This window comes from Sarcophilus harrisii, chromosome 1 (genome assembly GCF_902635505.1).
Source record: "Sarcophilus harrisii chromosome 1, mSarHar1.11, whole genome shotgun sequence".
Lineage (NCBI taxonomy): Eukaryota > Metazoa > Chordata > Mammalia > Dasyuromorphia > Dasyuridae > Sarcophilus > Sarcophilus harrisii.
The window spans coordinates 644,028,145-644,050,236 of record NC_045426.1 but is presented as its reverse complement, the minus strand read 5'-3'; the positions used below and the strand labels follow the sequence as shown (position 1 = coordinate 644,050,236).

Sequence of the window (22,092 nt, the reverse complement as noted above, 5' to 3'; positions counted from 1 at the left end):
TGCTTCTTAGGTAAAGGCTTTCTTTATCCTACCAGCTGCTGAGGCTCTATCCTTCCTGGATCTATCTCATACTATACTTAATTTGTACATGCTGTTTTTCCTGGTAGAAAATAAGCTCCTTGAGATCTGGGCCAGTTTCATTTTTTGTCTTTGCATTTCTAGCAGAGTATCACTCATACCTAGTAAGACTAAGGTAAAATTACATTTTTAATTACTCCTTTTTTTTCTGCTTTCTAAATGTGTTGATTCAACTTCTGGCCTTCTGCTACTCTCAATCTATAGCCTCTGGACATTTGAATACTGGATTCAACTACTCTCAGTATTTGAGTGGTTCATATATCTATATATCTTTGTCATTCATTCATTAATAAATGTTTGACTTGTTTAACTGAATCATTATAACATTTGTATTGGTTTTAATTCACTAACCAAACTGTGAACCTCTCCATAGTAGATACTTTGTGAATTTTTTTCTCTCCTGAACATCCAATTTACTAGTACTGAGCAGCAAATTATTTGTTGAATGATTAGTGTATCCATTCTCTGTTCCAGTTAGCAAGTTCAAGTTCACCTGTCCCTATTAGCATATTAGCCCATCTCCTGTAAACCAGTGTTTTTCTCTTTCCTCCCTGCCAATATGTGCATGATGTCCATTTGTTCTTAAGCTGATTAGGTCTTACAATGTGACATTAATTAGTCTGGGCTACTGATAAAGACCTCATTTCCAAATATATAGACAACTGACTCTAATTTATAAGAAATCAAGCCATTCTCCAATTGATAAATGGTCAAAGGATATGAACAGACAATTTTCAGATGAAGAAATTGAAACTATTTCTACTCATATGAAAAGGTGCTCCAAATCACTATTGAGCAGCGAAATGCAAATTAAGACAACTCTTAAGATACCACTACACACCTGTCAGATTGGCTAAGATGACAGGAAAAGATAATGATAAATGTTGGAGGGGATGTGGGGAAACTGGGACACTGATGCATTGATGGTGGAGTTGTGAACGGATCCAACCATTCTGGAGAGTGATTTGGAACTATGCTCAAAAAGTTGTCAAACTGTGCATACCCTTTGACCCAGCAGTGTTACTACTGCGCTTACATCCCAAAGAGATCTTAAAGAAGGGAAAAGGACCCATATGTGCAAAAAAGTTTGTGGCAGCCCTTTTTGTAGTGGCAAGAAGCTAGAAACTGAGTGGATGCCCATCAGTTGGAGAATGGTTGAATAAGTTATGGTATATGAATGTTCTGGAATATTATTGTTCTGTAAGAAATGACCAGCAGGATGATTTCAGAGAGACTTGGAGAGACTTAACATGAACTGATGCGAAGTGAAATGAGCAGAACCAGGAGATCATTAAACACTTTAACAACAAGACTATATGAAGATCAATTCTGATGGAAGTGGCTATCTTCGGCAATGAGAGGCTCCAAATCAATTCCAACTGATCAGTGATGAACAGAACCAGCTACACCCAGTGAAAGAACACTGGGAAATGAGTGTGGACCACAACATAGCATTTATACTCTTTCTGTTGTTTGCTTGCATTTTTTGTTTTTCTTCCCAGGTTATTTTTATCTTCTTTTTAAATCTGATTTTTCTTGTGTAACAAGATAACTATATAAATATGTATACATATATTGTATTTAACATATACTTTAACATGTTTAACATGTATGGGACTGCCTGCCATCTAGAGGAGGTAGTGGAGGGAAGGAGGGGGAAAGTTGGAACAGAAGTTTTTGCAAGGGTCAGTGTTGAAAAATTACCCATGTTACGTGGCCCTTTTCTGCAATGAGATGAACCAAATCAATTCCAATTGAGCAGTAATGAATTGAACCAGCTGCACCCAGGGAAAGAACTCTGGGAGATGACTATGAACCACTACATAGAATTCCCAATCCTTCTATTTTTATCTACCTGCAGTTTTGATTTCCTTCACAGGTTAATTGTACACTATTTCAAAGTCCAGTTCTTTTTGTACAGCAAAATAACTGTACGGACATGTGTGCATATATTGTATTTAACTTATGCTTTAACATATTTAACATGTATTAGTCAACCTGCCATCTGGGGGAGGGGGAAGGAAGGGAAAAATTGGAACAAAAGGTTTTGCAATTGTCAATGCTGAAAAATTACCCATGCATATATCTTATAAATAAAAAGCTATAATAAAAAAAAAAAAAAAAAAAGAAGAAGGGGCTAACTCAAGTCACCTAAAGATTTTACAAGACCTTCCTGAAGAACAAAAGAAATGGAGTCCTAGGAGGACTGGAATGAGAATCACTAAGAATGGACCAGAAAGGGCATCTTCTTTCTTTTTTTTTTAAATTATGATAGCTTTTTATTGACAGAACATATGTGTGGATAATTTTTCAACATTGACCCTTGCAAACATTTCTGTTCCAACTTCTCCCTTCCTTCCCTCCACCCCCTCCCCTAGATGACAGTCTCATACATGTTAAACATGTTAAAGTATATCTAAAATACAACATATGTGTACATATTTGTACAGTTCTCTTGTTGCACAAGAAAAATCAAATTTAGAAAGGTAAAAATAACCTGGGAAGAAAAACAAAAATGTAAGTAGCCCACACTCATTTCCCAGTATTCTTTCACTGGGTGTAGCTGGTTCCGTTCATCACTGATCAATTGGAATTGATTTGATCCTCTCATTGTTGGAGAGAGACATGTCCATCAGAATTGATCCTCATATAGTATTAATGCTGTTGTATATAATGATCTTGGATTCTGCTCATTTCACTTAGCATCAGTTCATGGAAGTCTCTCCAAGCCTCTCTGTATTCATCCTGCTGGTCATTTCTTACAGAACAATAATATTCCATAACATTCATATACCACAATTTCCCCAACCATTCTCCAATTGATGGACATCCATTTAGTTTCCAGTTTCTAGCTACTACAAAAAGTGCTGCCACAAACTTTTTGGCACATGTGGGTCCCTTTCCCTTCTTTAATATCTCTGGGATATAAGCCCAGTAGTAAAACTGCTGAATCAAAGAGTATGCACAGTTTGATAATTTTTGAGCATAGTTTCAAATGGGCATCTTCTTTCTAAAGCAACTCAGGTTAGGGCACTTCTTTGGTTGCTTCCAGTTTCCCAAAGTGAGAACTCCTCTTTTACAAATAGCACCCAGTCTTCTAGGTATATTGCAGGAAGGGAAGAAGAGAAGAAGCTCTCAATTACAGAGTCCATTTATACAAAGAGGCACAGAACCCTGAATACCATGCCATCTGTAGCAAGATTCTACTTATGTCAGAATTATGTGTACAATGTGCTTTGCTATAGCCTTGGCCATTCTTCTGCTTTGCTATTTTTGCCTTCTTTTCCCTTGGCTGTTTAGTACAAGTTTCTCAGAAGCAATACTAGCTACACCTTGGCTGAACTGAAAGGAATTCTGTCCACCTGGGCAGGACAGGGAGAGTGTGGTAAGAGGGCAAATAGCTGTCCCAATTTCCTGGCATGGGGCAGAGGGAGAGTTGGAAATTCAGAAGGAAGGGGAAAAACTAGGAATACAAATTTCTTTTTACCTGGGACTTCTCTGAAGGGGAGATGATAAAGAACCCCCCCCGGCCCCCCCGCCAAAAAAAAAAAAAGGATATGGCATATAGCAGGTACCTAATAAATAGTTACTGAACTGAATGGACAAAGACAATACTTAAGATTTTAAAAAAATTCTGTCGACAATCCAGCCTTATTGGTTCAGCACCCACTCTCCTTTTCCAACCCCTCCCAGCCCTATCAATCCCAAACTGCTCCTACCACCTGAAAATAAACCTCACACAACTACAGAACAAAAACTAAGTTGGGACCAGGGGCAAGGAGAATGAGGAGACTCTTGGCTATAGTAAAGGACAGAGAGGTTTGATAATTGCCTCCCTTTAACTGACACTAAAACCCTAAGACTTATAGGCCTGATCTCATATAAATTCTCAAAATCAACTGACCTCTTGCTTGTGAAAAGTATTGGTCAGGAAACACAACAGGAGAAGGTTCTCTAAGAACCTTCCACCCTAATAGGTTAGGGTGAAAGCCAATGCTGCTCCCTGCTCCATTACAGATACACACACAAAACGCCCCTTTTCTGAGACTTTTACCCTCCCCATTCCCTCATCCCCAGCTTTTCTTACCTCCTCATATTCATCTTCCACTTCCTCTTCATGGCCAGTTGCCATAATTTCCATGTCCTCCTCATTAGCTCTGTGACTTGAATCCCTTTCTGATGTTTGTCCCTGCTTCTGCTCCACTTCTTCCTCTTCGTCTTCCAGAAAGCCTGCTGAGGCTGTGCTGGTGGACACATGTGAGTCCATGCTCTGGTGGGACTGAGAGCTCAGCCTCTTTTCCTGCAATATAGAGAATCTAGAGATTAGACATTCAACTACTTTTCTTGTTCAATTACTCCTTCTTGTTCACCTGATTCCTATGGTTCTTGTCTCTTATTATTTTTGATCCAGAATCTCTTGTCAGAAAGCTTATCAACAATTATGCTTTCAACTACTATTATGCTGTGGATGGCATATAAATCTTAATCTCTAGTCCCAACCCATCTCTTGAGCTCCAGTTCCACTCAAAATGATGCTACAAACCACCTAATCTAACTTAGATGGCCTAAATTAAATCCTGTCTCAAACACGGCCAGCATGTGGCCATTCAGACTGCATTTTAGGATTTCAAAGGAAGGTAAGGAAGGAGAAAAAAAAGAGACCTAGAGCCCTTTGCATTTTTATAGCAATCTAATTCTTAGAAATTTTTCCTCATATCAATAAGAAATCTACCCCTCTGAAACTTTCTTGTTCTGCCCTCTGGGGCCAAATTAAACAAGCAAGATCCCTTCCATACACCACAGCTCTTCAAATATTTGAAGACAATTATGTCTCCCCAGAGTCTTCTTCATGGGAAACATATCCAGTTCTTTCCACTAATCTTCCTTCTTCTGACAGCTCCTCCACTGCCTCTTTCAATGGCTCCACTAAAGTTTCCAGTTCCCTAAAGGTAGTTTTTCTCCAAGGCTCTGTTCTTGCATCTCCTTTTGCTAAATATATATATATATATATATATATATATATATATATATATATATATATATATATATATATATATTTTAAAACACTCAAGATTTCAATACCCACACCTCCCTGAAAAAAGGTCCTAGAAGGGCACTGTCCCCTGAATGACCATTCTGCATTACCAGTGGCCTATATAATGTCTCTAGCTCAATGATATAGTACCTCAAACCCAATATGTCCAAAAGTAAAATCTTCCCTATCCCCCCAAAACTCATTTCTTGACTTTTCTGATTCTAGCAATAACAGTACCATGAAGAGTTAAAATCTTTGTACTCTCTCCTTCTTTACCTCTGACATCTGGGAGTTACTACTAAGTTTTGTTATTCATTCATTCATCAAATATCTTATAAGTGGCATCATCATCATACAAGTAACAATAATAAACAATAACAAGTAACAATAATAATGATACAAGTAACAATAATAGCAATAGCAATAATAATGATGATGACAGCTAACATTTATATGGTGGTTATTTTCTAGTTATTACCTCATTTGTTCCTTACAACAACCCCGGGAGGCAGGGACTACTATTATCTTGGAAACTGAGGCAAAGAGAAGTTAAGTGACTTATTCAGGATCCTACAGTTGGATTTGAAATCTTCCTGATTCCAGGCCAGTGCTCTGTGCACCATGGAACCACCTGGCTGTCCCTACATCTCATGCCTGAATTACTGCAATAGCTCTTTATAGCATTAAAAAAAAAATTTTTTTTAATGCTATAAAGTGTCACTAGACTATCTTTCCTTAAAAATAATTTTATCATGTCAAAAACTTGCTCAAAAACCTCCACTATCTCTCCCCTGTCTAAAGGATAAAGTCTGAACTTCTAAATCTAGCATTCAAAACCTACCACTCAAAATGCACAGACCTCTCCAAATTTCTTTCCCACTACTAACTGTGATCATATATAAAATATTTTCTGTCTCTGGGACCTTTTTGAGAAATGAAGCTTATTTTAATCAAACAACAAATATTTATTAAATAATAATAATAAATAAAAATAAATAATAAAAAAAATAGGTAACTATCAGGGACCATTTTAGGTGCTGGTAATAAAAAATCAAAAATGAAATATTCCATACCCTTGAGTCTGGAAAAATCTGTGCCAAGGTACAGAAATATAGTGCGAAAAAAAGAGCCAGAAGGATAATTGGGTTGAACATCAGAATGTAGGAAAGGTAGGTCAGAGTGAATGGTTAATTAAGCTTGGATTATGATCTAGCAAAGGAGATCTAAAAGGAGCAGCTAAACTCGAAAAAAAGTAGAAATAGAAATTATGAAAGTTATGAGAGGGTTAGTTTCTCCTCTTCAGGAAAAGAGGAATGTCAATATTATGTCAAATGATGCAGTGGCTTCAGGAAGGATAAAGTTTGAAAAAAGGTCACTGAATTTAACAATTAAGAGGTCAAAGGTAACATTGGCAAGTGAAGCTTAAGTTGAGTGATGAAGCTAGAAGATTACAAGAGGTGGATGAGTAAGTTAAGAGGAAAGAAAACATTCAATGAATGTGCTTGTTCAAGGATGCTGACTGTGTAAGTACAGTAGTCTGAAAGGATGGGATGGTCAAGTGAAGTATCTTTTTTAGAGATGAGAGAATCATAGATATGTTTGTAGGCAGCAATTAAGGATGTATTAGATAAGAAAAGAAAGAATATTAGAAAGAAGGTAAGATTTCAGAGGAAGGGGTCAAATGTTTGTAGGCAGCAATTAAGGATGTATTAGATAAGAAAAGAAAGAATATTAGAAAGGTAAGATTTCAGAGGAAGGGGTCAAGTACACATGTAAAGGGATAGCCTAGGCAAGTAGGGCTACATGCTCTTCAAAGGCTGGAGTAAAGGCAAAATAGAATGGGGGATAGTATCAAAGGGTTTTAGGATGAAGAGGGAGTTCAAATTGAATAATTTCTAGCTTCTAAAAGATATAAAAATCAAAGTCCTCTTCTGAGAAGGAAAGGGAAATGGGGAAGGATAAGGCCAAAAGCTTGAGGAAAAAAAAATTAGGAATAGCTACTTTGGGTAATGTGATAGTTATTAGGGAAGAATAAAATCACTGGTTAAGAGGTGAAGCAATAGGAGAGATGTAGTGAAAGGTTATGGTCAGATCCAGAAACTTAAGATTTCTTACAACCTGAGTGTTCTATTTGTGAATAGAACAAGGGCATGACTGTTACCATTAAAGTGCCACTGTGAAGCAGATGGCTGAAGAAGTGGAAGGCTATGGGGATCAAGAGAATTATCAATAAATAAGCTGAAATCCTGTGGTGCAAGAACAGGGATTGTTGTGGGGAGAAAACTATAAGCTGGGTACTAAATTTCTTGAGAAAAGAGATGACCTGGAAGTTTATAATAATAGAGTATTGCCTAAATTATCTACATAAAATGATATGGAAAGAATAAATATCAAAGAAGGAAAGACTGCTCAGTGAAACCAGTGGAAGGAAGGTAAAGTCTTCAATACAGGTAACTTATCTTCCCCTTAGCTTGTCTTCCCAACAGCATAGTCCAACACAAAGTTTTAAACACAGAAGATATTCATTAAAAACTAGTTGAATTGCTTTCATTATAAAGGAGCAACACAAACTCCAATCACGCATAGTGTCAGTATAAGTAGACAATACACTGGTAGGTACTCAACTCAACACCCAAGTGTGAAGACCCTGGACTCGGCATGAAGAACACACACAGGCCCTCTTAAGAAACACTCCTTTCAAAGAGGGAATCATGCTCCATTGGTCTCTTGAAGTAATAAAGTATGAAAACATGATCCTCACCCTAGAAAAGCCTATCACTTTTATGGAGGAGATAAAAGTCCCTCAGAGAAACAGTCTCTGCCTTCTGGTTACTCCAATCCTGGGAAGAATGGAAAAGTGAAAAGAAATCCCCACCCTTGGTGAGGGCAACTTGGGCAGGAATTTGAGAAGCTCAAAGTTCAGGAGTCAAGGAGACAGCTAACAAATGGCTCTCAAGGCACATAAATATGGAAAGAAGCTTAGAAATCATCTAACCTAATTCTTTTACTTTATGGTTCAGAAAACTTAAAGTCCAGAAGTATTGACATGAGCAAAGAGATGATTGGGACCAGGAAGGGCTTTAATGGGAAAAATGTTACTGGAAGTCAAAACCTTAAGTCTCTGAAGATCGCTCTGGCACTGCTAGATTCCAAGGGCTTGCTAAGTGGCAGGTTCAGTGGATCCCACCAAATAACAGTGCAGAGGAAGGGGACCAGAGTCACCTTAGGGCCAACACAGGCTACTACTAGGAAACCCAGGGAACAACCACCCCACCAGCAATAAGGGGAGGAAATGGAGTTTCCAAGAATAGTTCAAGACAGGAAAAAGATCCACATGGAATAGCAGCAACAAATAACTCCATAGAGGAAGTCCCCACCCCCAGCCCAGTGCCTTGTCATGTCCTCCTCCATCTGTATACCACCACTCCTGTGCCTCGCTCACTTGAATACTCTCACACCTTGTGAGGGAATAACAGTGTCTTCATTTTATAAAATCAGAGAAGGACAAATAAAGAAGGATCCCAGACTCTTTACAAAATTTACTAATGCATAAAAGCAGAAAACCCATTGGATAACATTAAGAATTTTTAAATATCTTAGCACCCTAGAACAATGGGCCAAACTAATAAGATAAAATATGTTAAGGATAAATATATAGTCTTGCACTTAAAAAAATCAACTGCCTAAGGATGAGATGGGGAAACCGTGGCTGGGCATCAGTTCTGAAAAAAGACCTGGGGGCTTCAGGGGTCTGGAAGCTTAATCTGAGGCAGCTAGATGGCAGGGGCAGTGTGGCACCAGTCATGAAGTCAGGAAGACTTGAGTTCAAATTTGGCATCAGACATTTCCTTACTGTGTGACCTAGGCAGTCCCTCAATCCTATTTGTCTCAGTTTCCTCATCTGTAAAATTAGGTGGAGAAGGAAATGGCAACCATGCCAAGATCTTTGCCAAGAAAACCCCAAAGGGGAACACAAAAAATTAGACCCTACTGAAATGACTAAATGCCAACAAAAGCTTAATCTGAGCCAACAGTGATATGGCAAACCAAACCAAGGACAAGATCTTAGGTTGTATTAATGGCAACATATTGTTTCAGAAGAGGGAGGGGAGAATCTGGCTGTCTTCTGGTCATCTCTCATCTGGTCAGATGACCCCTGAAGTGTAAGAGTCAGTTCTAACCACCAAATTTTTGGAAGAATACTGGGAAACTGGCGTAAATTCAGGGGACAACCAATAAAACTGTTAGGGATTCCGAATCATGCCAAAGGAACTAGAGAGATTTAGCCTAGCAGAAAAGGGCGGCTTAGAGGGCATGATCACTTCAGGTAAAGAGCTGCCATAAAGTAGAAAAGTATTTTTTTTAACCTGCGCCCAGAAGGCAGAACAAGGAACAATTGGAAACTGCAGAGAGGTAGATTTCAGCTTAACATAAAAAAAAAAAAAAAAAAAACTATTAAAAAAATAAATTAAATAACGCTATCGTAAAATAAAACAAGTTGCTTAGAGAGCTAAGTATTGGAGAAGTTACAGAGGATGCATGATCTCTTGCAGGGGATGTTCCAGAGATGGTTCCTTGTAGATCTCAAGTTTGGATTCTGTGCCTCAGTCCTCAAGACTCCTGAAATTCCTCAGGACTGGGTATCAAGGAAAAAGGGAACAACCAGAGATCAGCAACAATAAAGAGTCCAATGCCCTTTTTATCTTCAGACATCTTTTTAGGAGAGTCAGTGTGATTTAGAGGGAAAAATACTGTGCTTAAACACCATTAGAAATAGGTTTGGTTACTGACTCTCCCACTTACTTGTTATGTGACCCTGAGCAAATCACTTCAACTTTCCAAAGCCACAGTTTCTCCAGGTGTAAAATGGAGATAAAAGTTCTACTAACTTTTCTCTCATGGTTGCTCTAAGAAATGTCCCTTTAAACCTTTAAGTGCTTTGGAACTGAAAGCCATCATTTCTCTCACCGTTGTTGCTCTAGGCTCCCCAGAAGACCCAGGCTAATATAGACCAGGCAGCAAGGGGACACACAGATTAACAATGGTAAAGCCCGGATCTCGGACTCTTGATTAGAGTAAAGAGGTACAAGTAAAGATTCACAATCTTATAAGACCCTTGCTGGGGAAGGTATTCACAGACTTCCGTGAAGGATATATAGTTGAAGCTAAAAGGAACTATTATTTTTAAGTTCTTTGTAAATTAAAGTACAATAAATGCTAATTTTTTTAATTTATAAAAATAATAGTTTCTTTCTCCAACAAGGATCTACAATCCAACAAAATGAAGAGCCAGAACACCAGTTTGAGGACTGTTCTTAGAAAAAACAAAGAGATAGAAAAAGAAAATGTCCAAAGTTTAAGAAAGGTGCTTTTGGCTGAGGATCCCCAGGCATGGAAACAAACTGGGACTTGGAATCTCAGGAAATTTCTCCTACCCAGTCCAGCAAGATTATGGTTAGATTTTAAGCCATGAGAGATCCAGATGGCCTTATTCTGTAAACTCAGGCTCTTAAAAGTTGGGAACAGATCACACAGGTCAACTTGCTGATAAAGGGACACCTATTATAACATTTGTGACAAGTCTTAATGCAGTCTCTGCCTGAATATCTCCTTTACATCTGCTACACCTTATCTCCATTCCTGAAATGTGGTGCCCAGAACCAAACAAAAAATTCTGATGAGATCTGACCAGAACAGGGAATAGACAACAGTACTATTACTTCCCTCACTTTGGATACTATAATAGTTAATGAGAACTAAGATTTACAGGGCATTTTAAGCTTTACAAAGCATTTTACAAATATTTTCTCATGAAAGAATACTAGACCAGGATTCAGAAGCAATGGATGCTAAATTCTCTTTTTGGAGAGATGAGGTGTTATGGAGGTGGAATATTGCATACAATAGCTGACAAGATGGCTTTGGTTTTACTTAATGATTTTTCTTGTTTACAAGGGAAGGCTTCTTTAGCTTCAGTTGAGCTGGGAGCAGAGTTGCAGGGGTTTTCTAGAAATGACCATGATATAAAAAGAGAAAGTACCCAAAAAAATTCTTTAAAAAAAAAAAAAATATATATATATATATATATATATATATATATACACATATATATATAATTTAACCCTCACAACAACCCTGGAAAGGAGATGTATTATTACCATTTGAAAGATGAGGAAACTAAGGTAGCCAATGGTTAAGTGACTTGCCAAGGACCATTACAACTAAGTTTCTGAGACAAATTAAACTTGGGTCTTTCTGATTCCAACCCAGAGCTCTAGCCATTACACTGTCTAATTACTTATCTTTCCTTCTAAAAACAGCCCCAAATCATTAATTCTCTATCTATATTTTTATTATTATTTTTGTTTCCTTTGGTTTTGTAGTAAAAGGTTCTTTTGAAAAAAACTACAGCCCTGTCTTAATGATATTGGAATAAAGAAAGATCTCTGATTTTAACTGCATGGGAAAACAAGGCAGAGCACATCCAATCTTTTATAGTCCTAGGAAGGGGTATGCTGATAAAGAAATATTTAACAACTAGTTCTCCAAAAGTGCACAACATAGTTTTAAGTTTAATCCACGTTATTTAAATTTTATCACTTTCCCAAATCTAGGCAATCGGCAAAACAACAAATCTAGCTCTGTCCTACAGCTTCTATAAATTTCTAAATACTCACACTGAAAATTTAACAATCAGCTCCTGCAGGCCAGGATGAGTTAGTTCTAGTATACCCTTGGTCCTAAGTAATTATATGAGGCACAGACAAATTAAGATTACTTCAGTTACCCAGGATCACATAGCTAGTATCAAAAATGAGATATGGACTCAGGTCTTACTATATGCCCGGCACCCAAGTACCACTCCACAAAGCCACACCTGTTGCAGGTTATACTGTAATAGAAATGTAGAAATGTAAACTTTCAAGTTTGCAGAGCCTCATTCTAATCCCATGAAGCAATCAACACAAATCTTAATAATCTCATAGTACAAATGCAAAAACAAAGCCCAGCCAAGTTTGATTGGCTTGCCCAAGGTCAAAAAGCTAACTTGATGAAAGAATTGAACATGAACCCAGGATGCCTGATTTCAAATACCCTCTTCTTTTCACCTCCTGTTCCTGAATGAAACCCAAAGGGAAAGGATTTCTTCATTCAAATTAGAGAGTCACCCCAGTGGCTAGAGATGCTGGTAGTAGTCAATGAGCTGGATGCAGAGCCAGGAGGGCAGAGAGGGAAAAAGAAGGGGCTGGCAGGGGATGCTGGAGGACCTCGGTGGAGGAGGACACTAATCCCCCACTCCATGTCTTCTTACTCTTCATCCCCCATCTCCCCCGGGGCTCATCTCCCTCCAGGACCCCCCCCTCACACCTCCTCAGTGGGCGACATCTGCTCTGAGTCAGGCTTTGCTATGTAGGCTTCATTACGCCGATCCTCAATCACTTTCTTCATAACCTTCAACTCGCTGGGGTGGGGAGTAGCTCTTCGCTGCAGACTCTAATGTAAAAGTAACCACGATTGGAAAGTGGCCCCTGCTCTGGGCAGTGGGCTAAGGGGAGAAGAGTGGGAGGAGGGAGAAGAAGGGAGGAGGAGAGTGACTTTAGCAAAAAGAGGGTTCTGGAACCACAAAGCAGTGACAGTGGGGGAGGATGGTGGGGAGGGCATGGATTTAGGGACTGGTGTGGCTCTGCAGGCCAGCTGCTTAATAGGAAAGGGGAGTGGGAACTTGTCCTCCAAATCATTCGTGCTCCTACAACAGTCCAGCCCAACTCACCCTCTTCTCTGCCCCAGGATCCTCGTCCTCCATACCCACGGGATCCTCCAAGAATTGAATGACGCTGACCCGGTTCACGTGACTGTGGCTGCCACTCCAGCTCTCGTCCAGGCTGCTTTGCAGCAGGGTGTCTGGGAGAGCAGAGAGGAAGCAGGGACTGGGCCAGGAGAAGACACAGAGGGAGGGGGACACCGGCAGATAAGAACTGGACTAGGGAGGGCAAACATGGGGATGGGGTGAGGCAAAGACCTGGGAGGGCAAGGGCAAGAGTGGGGTAAGGGGAAAAAAAAGGAGTGGGGTTAGGGTGGTTTCTGGGAAAAGGAGGGGGAGGGAAGGAGGGACCCAGGACTGGGGTTGGGGTGGGGAGAGCTGAATTCGATCATGTCCTACCAAGGCTGGGAGAGGGCTGCTGGGGCAACAGGTAGCAGGTGAGCACCTTCTCCCCCGTCTTCTGATCATCTTCTGTTTGGAACTTGAGCATTGGCTGAGCCTGGTTCTCTGCCAGCCACAGGGCCTTCAGATTGAGGTGGGTGAGGGCGAAGGGCAAACTCTGTAGCCTGGGGGGAATGAGGTCTATTGAGAGGGGCCTTGCTCCCCTGAGCCAAGGGCCCCTTCAGTAACCCCTCACATGTTCACCATCAAACAAAAGGAAGAAGAGGGAGGACCACAGAATGGGGAGGGGGAAGGCCGCTTACCGGTTCCCTGCCACATCCAGCACATGTAGTTCAGTGGTACCAGCTAGTTCAGGAGGCAGAGAGGCCAGGCGGTTGTCTCGAAGGGAAAGCACATTCAGGCTGGTACAGCCGCCAACCTCGGCAGGGAGTGTCCCTAACCGGTTTCGGTCCACATTCAGGTTAGTCAATTTGGTAAGTTTCCCCAAAGACCGGGGAAGTGCCTGCCAGGAAATAACATGGGCCATGAATTCAGGGCTTCCAAGTAAATGTCAAAAGGTCAGTGGCATAATCTGCCTAACCCGTCAGAAAGATCCCGGGGTCAGCTTTCTTCCACCGGAACTAGAATGAGACCTCGTCCCATGGGGGGCTTCTAGTGACCCAAGTGAGTGCACGGGGCACGAGATTTGCAAAGGACTTCCAGAGACAACAAGAGGAGAGGAAGAGCATGGAGAACATGACAGGAATTAGAACGGACTGTAGAGATGAAACAAATGTGGGCACCGTTGAGGCCCATGGAGTCAGGGGTACAGGCTAAAGCACCACCAAGTACTAGGATGAAAGTGACAAGAACACAAATTAAGGTTTCCAAGGCAGGGATCAGGAGGCCTGAAGGCAAGGACTACCACTGGGCCAGTACAGAGTTTGTGGGACCAAGGACAGGATGTGCAGAGATGAAGACCAGGATTACAGGAGGAATTTTTTAAAGTCTGTGGAAGCAAGGGAGTATGTACAAAGGGTCCAGGCCCAGGCTCCATGGCCCATACCGTCAGCATGTTTTCAGTAAGAATGAGCTCTGATAGGTTCTCACACTCTCCGATGGCCTCAGTAACCTCACACAGCCTATTCTGATCCACTTTCAGAATGGAAAGCTGTTTCAATTGACCTGAGGACAGAAAAATACAGAATAAATGAAGTAAAGAGATATTTCCAACAGGAGCAGCTGGTGGCAGGATGAATAGAATGCTGGGCTTGGAGTTTAGAAAGACCATAATGCAAATTCGGCCTCAGATACTTAGTAGCTATGTGACTCCTGGCAAATCATATAAGTTTTATCCTAATTTCTTCATCTGTAAAATGGGGATGATGATGATAATGATGATGATAATAATAATAATAATGATATCCCTGTGCTCACAGGATTGTTGAGAGGATCAAATGAGGTAACTTTTATAAAAGGTATATAGTACAGTGCTTGGCAAAAAGAAGGTGTTATATAAATGCTTATTCCCCTTCTCTCTTCCCCTACCTAAGCCCATCTCTTTTCTCACCATCAAAAATTAATATCTTTCGAACACCTCACATACCAATGCCATCTGGGAGCCGCTCCAACAAGTTCTGAGACAGTAATAGGTCAGTGAGCAGTGTCAACCCACTGACCTCAGCTGGCAAGTGCTCTAGTTTGTTCTCAGACACATCCAGGCACACCAAGCGCCGAAGGTTCCCCAACTCCTAGAAAAGTTGGAGAAATGGTGAAAGACAAACAAAAATCACGTATTTAGAAGGACAATGGACACAGGAAAACTACAGACCAAAGAATGCTCAGAGAAGAGCTCAACAGAGAACTGGAAGTGAGTACAAGAAGCCTGGGGCTAGAGAAGCCTAGAGGAAAAGTTGAGAGAAGATGAAGAGAGGGAAGCTAGGAAAAGATGAGAGGAAATAAAGGAAAGCTAAGAAAAGAAAGGAATGGAGGAGATAGAAAGGACTAGAACTAGGGGGAAATGAGAAGAGGTTGGAGAGTTTAGAATAAGAGAATTTTGAAAAAAAGGGGGAGATTGAGAAAGAAGGGACAAGAAAACAGAGAAAACTGGTAGAGGATGAGGAAAAGTGAAGGCTCATAGGAAGACAGGGGTTGAGTGAAGGAAAGTAAGAAGTAAGCAAAAAATAGGGGGAGTTGGGGAGAAAATTCCTGATTTAACTCTCCCTTTTGCTTACCGGAGGCAGTGTAGACAACTGGTTTCGGTCCAGCCATAGCTCTCGCAAATTAGGAAGGGCTCCAAGAGTGTCTGGCTGTAACAGAACAGGACAAATAAAGATCTGTTAGTAAAGACTAGGAATTCTCTTGCTTCTGCCCAAGAGGGTGGTTTTTCACCACCACCTCTAGTCCTCAGGGCCCTAGGCCCTTGCCCTTACCAGCACTTCCAAGTCATTGCCACCTAGATCCAACTGTTCCAGTTTGACCAGGAAGGACAAGGACCTGCAAGTAAGAGAGCAGAAGTGTGGGATAAGAATTTGGTGGAGGGCAACTAAAGGGATATAGGACTGTAGAGGGAAGGAAAGAGCTGAAACTGCATCCAAAGAACTAAGGTTTTACAACTTAGGAAGGCAGAGAATCTCTAGAAGCAGAAAAAAATACCCAGATGAGACCAGGGGTTCTGCTGAAACTCACGTGGGAAGGGACTTTAACAGGTTCTCCCGCAGTTCTAAAGTTACCAAGTTAGCCAAACTGGAAGAGAGAATGGAGTAAGCATAAGAGATAGAAGGTGGTTCCTACTTCAACCAAAGTGCCATTCCCCTTTCCAAGAGACTCCCATCATCTAAATCCCCTACTCTCTGCCCAGGTCCTCCCATTCACTCACTTGCCCACATCTCCTGGCAGCACTTGCAGAGATACATCATTCAGGGCAAGATGAGCTAAGCTGCGTAACTGGGTGAAGCCATCGGGAAGCCTACAGAGGTTGGGAGAATCAAAAGGAAGAAAAGACCTCCAGACAACCCTCTTTAGAGGTAAAGATTGATCCTTAAATATACCACCACCAGATCAGAGAATACTTAGCTTCCCAACCCAACAGAAATAGGACCCTCAGAAATCATAAAGAATCACAACAGAACTTATGCCTTGCTTCTCCCTAGTCCTTTTACCTGGATAGGGGGTTCCCACTAAAGTCTGCAATCTCCAGGGCTTTGCAAAACTTGATGCTCTCAGGTATCTCAGGGATGTCTGCATGATAGAATATACAAATAGCTAATGGTAGCTAACACTTACATAGCACCTACTATGTGCTAGGTACTGTGTTAAGAGCTTTACAATTACCACTTCATTTGACCTTCTCAATAATCTCGGAAGTTAGAGGCTATTATTATAATCCCCATTTTACAGATGAGGAAACTGAGGCAAATAGAGGTTGAATGATTTGCCCAGGGTCATATAGCTGCTAAGTATTTGAGGTAAGATTTGAATTTGTCATCCCTATCAGAAGAATGCCCAAGCAGGAAGGGGCTCCAGAGATCACAGGTGACCCAGACACTATTGAATAGTCAAATAATATTTAAAAAAATGTGTGGTTCCAGATAGTCTGTTGGTGGAGTTGAGGTATCCAAGGTGGCCGTATATAACACTTCAGCCCACAGCACTAGGCTCAGCTGTAAATTTGGACGCTTTTTAGTATTGGTTTTCTTAATAAGCCCTGACCCTTTTTTTAACATCTGCAGAAGAAACACATCCTTCAGGAAGTCCTTTTGGAACTCTGTTGGGTATTCTTTTGTATACTGTACAATTAGTAAGCTAGAGCCCAGATCAAGATTTTATTACTTCTCCATCAACATAAACACAACATAGAAGCTTCTTTCCACCTCTACCTACCATTCTTAGTGATCTTCCCCATGCCCACCTATCCAGGGGTAAATCCCTCCTCTCTCCACTCTTAAACCCCTTTCCCAAGGTCTCTCACCATTTCGGGAAACATCAAGCTCCACCAGCTGCATGAAGTTGGCCACCTCAGGTGGCAGCCTCTGAATCTCATTGTCACTCAGGCCCAATTTTCTAAGATTCAGCAAGCGGAAGAAAGGCTAGAAAGTGAAGGAAAAGGGTATGGGGGGGGGGTGCCTTATTAAGATTGTGAGACTAAATTAAAAGTCAAGGAAACTCATCTCGAAGGTAGCCTCTCAGGCCCTCCCACTTCACAGCCACCCCTACAGAAGACATCCTACACACACACACACACACACACACACACACACACACACACACACACATTCTTTCTTTTTCTCTTTCTCTCTCTCTCTCTTTCTGTCTCTCACTTCCCACCAGGTCTCCTAGAACCAATGCCCTGAAGAACCCTAAAATCCATCCCACCTTAAAGACAAATAAACCAATAAGCCTGCTCAAGCTCCAGTTCTCCCTCTCAGTCTGTTATTTCTCCTCTAACAAACACAGTCTCATTCCCACAGGACTGAGACCATAAGCCCCTAGAACGCGGATGGGGAAGGTAGGAAGTTTTGTGGATTGCCAGCTCAAGGCCAGGGAGTTGGCTGTTTGTCCATTGTGATGTACAACATGCGGATTTCCGGCCATTTAACACCAAGACTTAGGAATCTCAAAGCTTTTTGGAATCTGCTTCTCCAACAGTATCCCTTCCCTTACAAGACAACAGCTTCCATCCACAATGTTGGTACACAATAGTCTAACAAAGGTATTAAGTAGGCAGAGGATAATTGGACCTCCAGCAATGTGGGCCAGGGGAGGTGCAAAGAACAGGGTGCCAGGGAGGGGCTGTAAGTAGACAACGTAAATGCGAAGGGATGTCTGGGCACCATAAGTGGATATGTAAGAGTTCGGAAAAAAGAAAATATGAGAGCCAAGGCAAGACAGTCAGGACCCTAGGCAATGACACCAAGGGGAGAAGGGAAGAAATAAAAGCAAAAAAAAAGCAGGAGGGACAGGGTAGAACAGTTACAGGAATACAAGGGGAAAGACTGGTACTGCATTGGGGGAGGGGAAATAAAGAAGGAAAAACCCAGGCCAAACTCCCAAGGGCCCAGCCCCTATCCTGCCTGGACAGGCTGAGGCCTCTCTGCCCTAGGGACGGAAACCCAGGCAGCCCCAAGGAGGAGGGGTGGAACTGGGAGTAGATTTAGGGCTTCCCTAGATGTAAGCAAATTAAAAGCTTCTCTTAATCAGTCTGAACCGAAGATTTGCTTAGGACAATCACAGCCTTTGCCTGCTTGACTCCTGCTCAGGTTTCACATCTCAGTTCTCTCTCTCCCTCCCCTCCCAGAGAGATGGGCAGTGGCTGCCTGGTGACAGGTGCTACCTGGTGCCTTCTCAGCAGCAGGTAGCCCGGGGAAAGGGGCGGGGAGGGAGGAAGGGAAGGAGTTTAGGTGGAGCAGGAACCAGTTGGACTTGGCAGAGCTGGTTCAGTAAGGCCTCCTCTGACTCAAGCTTTTCCAACACCCTAGGACAAGGAGATGACCCTCCTGCCATGATCTCCCACAGATTCCTCAGCGATCCAAGCGCAGGATCACATACTTTCTTCTAGCCTGAAGTTCAAGGAGTGACTCAACCTATAGACTCTTGGCTAAGTAAAAGTAGAGATGGTAGAAAGTACCCGCTGGTGTCCAGGGGCTTCTCTCCATATTAAAGATGATGAACAAGTGACACAGGAGTCAGATAAGATGCCCAGACAACCAGAAGCAGGAGTCTCCCTGGACAAGTTTCCAATACAGTCCCTCCTTAGAACTCCCAATTAGTACCCATCCCTTAAATCCCCAGGGAGGGCTTACTGAGAATAGGAAGCTCCCTACTGAAAAAGAGAAACCACCAACTGCCAAGCCTCTCAGAATCCAAAAGCAGCCCAGTCCTGATGACAGCAGAGACAGAACCAGTGGAATCCCTCACGCCATCCAAGACACACAGTTCTCATAGGATCCAGAAAACCTCAGGCAGCCCCTCACCCCTGGGTTACCCTTTGTGAATGATGCCCAGGATTCCTAGCCTGGGGTCCATGGTGAGGACACGCTTCTCAGTGTTTCCCAGGATATGCATGGCCCCCCTGAAGGAGCGGAGACCAGCTAGCAATCCCACCCGCAGCTGGTGGGGGCACCGGGGCCAGGGCCCATGCTGCAGCGCCTCCTGAGCTGGCTGGCTGACCTCCTCACCTTAGGCAGCTCCCTCAGCTGGTTGGCATCCAGCAGCAGCTCCTCCAGGCTGCGGCTGTAGCGGTAGATCTCCTCAGGAACGGCCTGCAGCGAGCAGTGCCGCTTGTCCACCGATTCCACATGCCGGTTACACCGCCACAAGGGGATGCACTTCAGCATGGTGCCTCAGGAAGGCTTCCCTCCCCCAGGATGAAGAAGAGGGAAGAGGGCAGGGGGGCTCCAGCAGGCAGGGGAAGGTCAAAGAGGTTTAGGCCAAGAGGCCCCTAGACGAGGATTACAGGAGCCAAAACCAAGCAAGTCTGGGCAGGAGGCATCAGGAGAGAGGCACAGAATAGGATCTGGGGGCAACAAGCAGGGGCCCCTGGCCTCTTATCGGGGAGCAGGAAGGTGAGGCCAGGCCAGGATCAGCAAGGTATGGCGATGGCACTGCCTTGGGCACAGGTGCCCTGGGCAGCCTCTGAGGAGGGACTGGGAGGCAGGGGGCTTCGAGGGAGCTCGGGGCTGCATGCGGGAGGGCAGGTGGGGGCCAGGCCTGAGCCCACTGGGAGCTGGACCCTACCAGGTGAACACGGGGCCAGAGGAAGGGACTGGGGCTAAGAAACCCCTGGTGGGAGCTCAAAGGTGTCTGTCTTGAAAGCACCTGACAGATAGGAGGGCAGGAAGAAATTGTGAGGGAATGATTTTTGAGAAGGATTCCCACAAAAATAGATCTTATGTGCCAGGAGGGCAGGTCTAGAAGTTCCTGGGAAGGCCTAGGTTTCCTACACAAGGTGGGGTGAGAAGAGTTCTCTAATAGATGCAACTCAAGTCTCTTAGAAAATTCTTCAAATAAAGGGAAAAAAAGATAAAAAAAGGTGCTAAGATTTCTAGAATGAAAACCTCTTAAGGCTGATTTTAGGACAAGTTGTCCTTGTTAGAAATTCCCCAAGTTGAAGTATTGGGGGGACAGGGCCGTTAGATCTTCCAAAAAAAAAAAAAATCAATATGGGAAGAAGGGATTCTGGTGAGGAAAGGGGACCTTTAAAAAGATCCCTGGGAGGGAGCGTGTGAAAAGTGAAGAGACGAGAAAAGGAAAGGACAGTTAAAAGGGATTTCCCAATTCTTTGGAGAAAGGAGTGGGGAGTATCTGAGGAGCCAGAGGGGTGGAGAACGGGCGAGTGGGGAGGGGGTGGAGTGTGTGCGGGAGAGAGAGAGAGAGACCTCAGCCTAGGACAAAGGGGCAGGTCTTTGAGGAGACAAGGGGAGCTGGCAGAGCGCCGGAGTTCTCTACTGGGGAGACCTCGGGGGAGGCTGGAAGGTCTGGGGGGAGAGCCAGGGACTCTGAAGCAGAGGAGAAGCTTCTGCGGACGGCTGGGGAAGGGGCTCCCGAGAGGGGAGGGGCGGGGCGATGTCTCCGAGGGGGGCTCCCCGGGAAGGCGGGGCGGGACGGGGGCGTCTCCTCACCGGCCCTCTCGGCACAGCGCAGCGGGGCCCGGGAAATGGGTGGGGAGAGGCCTCGGGCGGGGGGGCGGGGGGCGCGGCCCCGGCTGGGCGCTCAGGCGCGGAGGCTCCGCTCCCACATCCCGGCTGCTCTCGGCTCCCTCTTTACTCTCGATCCCACGGCGAAGCCTCGGCCTCGAATCGCGGTCTCTGTCTCGGCTCCGACTCCAGCCGTCCGTCCGTCCCTCCCTCCGTCCTCGCCGCCGCCGCCGCCGCCGCCGGAACCGCCACCGGCCGCCCAACCGCCTGCTTGCCGCGCCGCCTGCCGGGAAGGCGAGTCCCTCCCCCGCCGCTTCAGTCCCAAACCCAGTGGAGGACTGCGGTTCCCAGAAGGCCCCGCGGCCTAACTACATTGTTGGCCCGTCCAAGGATCCATATTACATTCCCCCGCCCACTTTCGGTCTGTCAAGTCTTTCCCACTCCCTCTCCCTATGTTGCATGCAGGGAAACGTAGTCTAGGTTTCCCAGCCAATCCAAGGAGAGCAACTGATAGAACGTCTAGCATTATGGGAATTATAGTTCCTGATGGACAGGGGGCGTGTTAAGGGAGGTTGCGATCGTGTTCTGGTAACTACCAGTATCTCTATCCTTATCTAGAGTGGGCAGACATACCAAGAAAAAGGATTTTTAAAAAGCCGTATTGAGAAAGAAATGAAGCTCAAATTAGGAATGGGACATAAGGAAAGCAGAATTTTTCTTATTTGTTTCGGTTTGAAAAAGAAATGGGGCGAAAAGGACAGGAAATGGTTAATGGTAAGTTTTGATGAGGTCAAGTCTTCAGATTTTCATTCCAGGATACTGAGAAATGTGGTGCCTGAAGTGTTTCGTACCGTGGTGAATAGGGGGGATGTCAAAGACATACAAGGGTTATAGTCCGCTTGACTCCCACTCTCCACTCACACCCCAGCTATCCCTTACAAAAAAGAAAAAAGGTCAACTATAGTTCTCTGCAAAATTCTTTTAAGTATTGATTTTTCGTGGGTTTATCAACAAATCATTTCAAATTAGCCTGATATTTCTTTCAGAGTTACAGGATTCTTCAGGGTTCTTCTATAGCTATAGCTTCCATTTATTTTCATAGCATGTAGCTTACTCCATCGTGTGCACAAGAGACCATAGATTAGATGGAATGACGGCCTCACTAAAGATCTGTGGAAGAGTTGAGGAGCTTCCTAAATAGT

At 43.4% G+C, this 22,092-nt stretch overlaps 1 protein-coding gene across 18 annotated transcripts in view; it reads right to left on the bottom strand.

Annotated features, from left to right (window-relative positions):
- Nucleotides 1-21,139, bottom strand: part of SCRIB (scribble planar cell polarity protein) — a 69,561-nt gene extending 48,422 nt beyond the window's left edge. For 16 of the 18 annotated variants that reach the window (XM_031947411.1, XM_031947415.1, XM_031947412.1 and 13 more), the window contains exons 1-14: nt 19,433-21,138; nt 17,227-17,344; nt 16,418-16,496; nt 16,135-16,224; nt 15,945-16,001; nt 15,689-15,752; nt 15,491-15,565; nt 14,863-15,007; nt 14,323-14,441; nt 13,580-13,779; nt 13,275-13,441; nt 12,885-13,015; nt 12,482-12,607; nt 4,166-4,378 (exon numbers count right to left, since the gene is read on the bottom strand). In XM_031947411.1, coding sequence (XP_031803271.1) covers nt 4,166-4,378; nt 12,482-12,607; nt 12,885-13,015; nt 13,275-13,441; nt 13,580-13,779; nt 14,323-14,441; nt 14,863-15,007; nt 15,491-15,565; nt 15,689-15,752; nt 15,945-16,001; nt 16,135-16,224; nt 16,418-16,496; nt 17,227-17,344; nt 19,433-19,591 — 1,743 coding nt within the window. In that variant the 5' untranslated portion in view covers nt 19,592-21,138. Of the gene's footprint in view, nt 1-4,165; nt 4,379-12,481; nt 12,608-12,884; nt 13,016-13,274; nt 13,442-13,579; nt 13,780-14,322; nt 14,442-14,862; nt 15,008-15,490; nt 15,566-15,688; nt 15,753-15,944; nt 16,002-16,134; nt 16,225-16,417; nt 16,497-17,226; nt 17,345-19,432 lie in introns of all 18 variants that reach the window. The other 2 variants (XM_031947414.1, XM_031947421.1) reach the window with 1 other exon arrangement.
- Nucleotides 21,140-22,092: the final 953 nt, after the last annotated feature.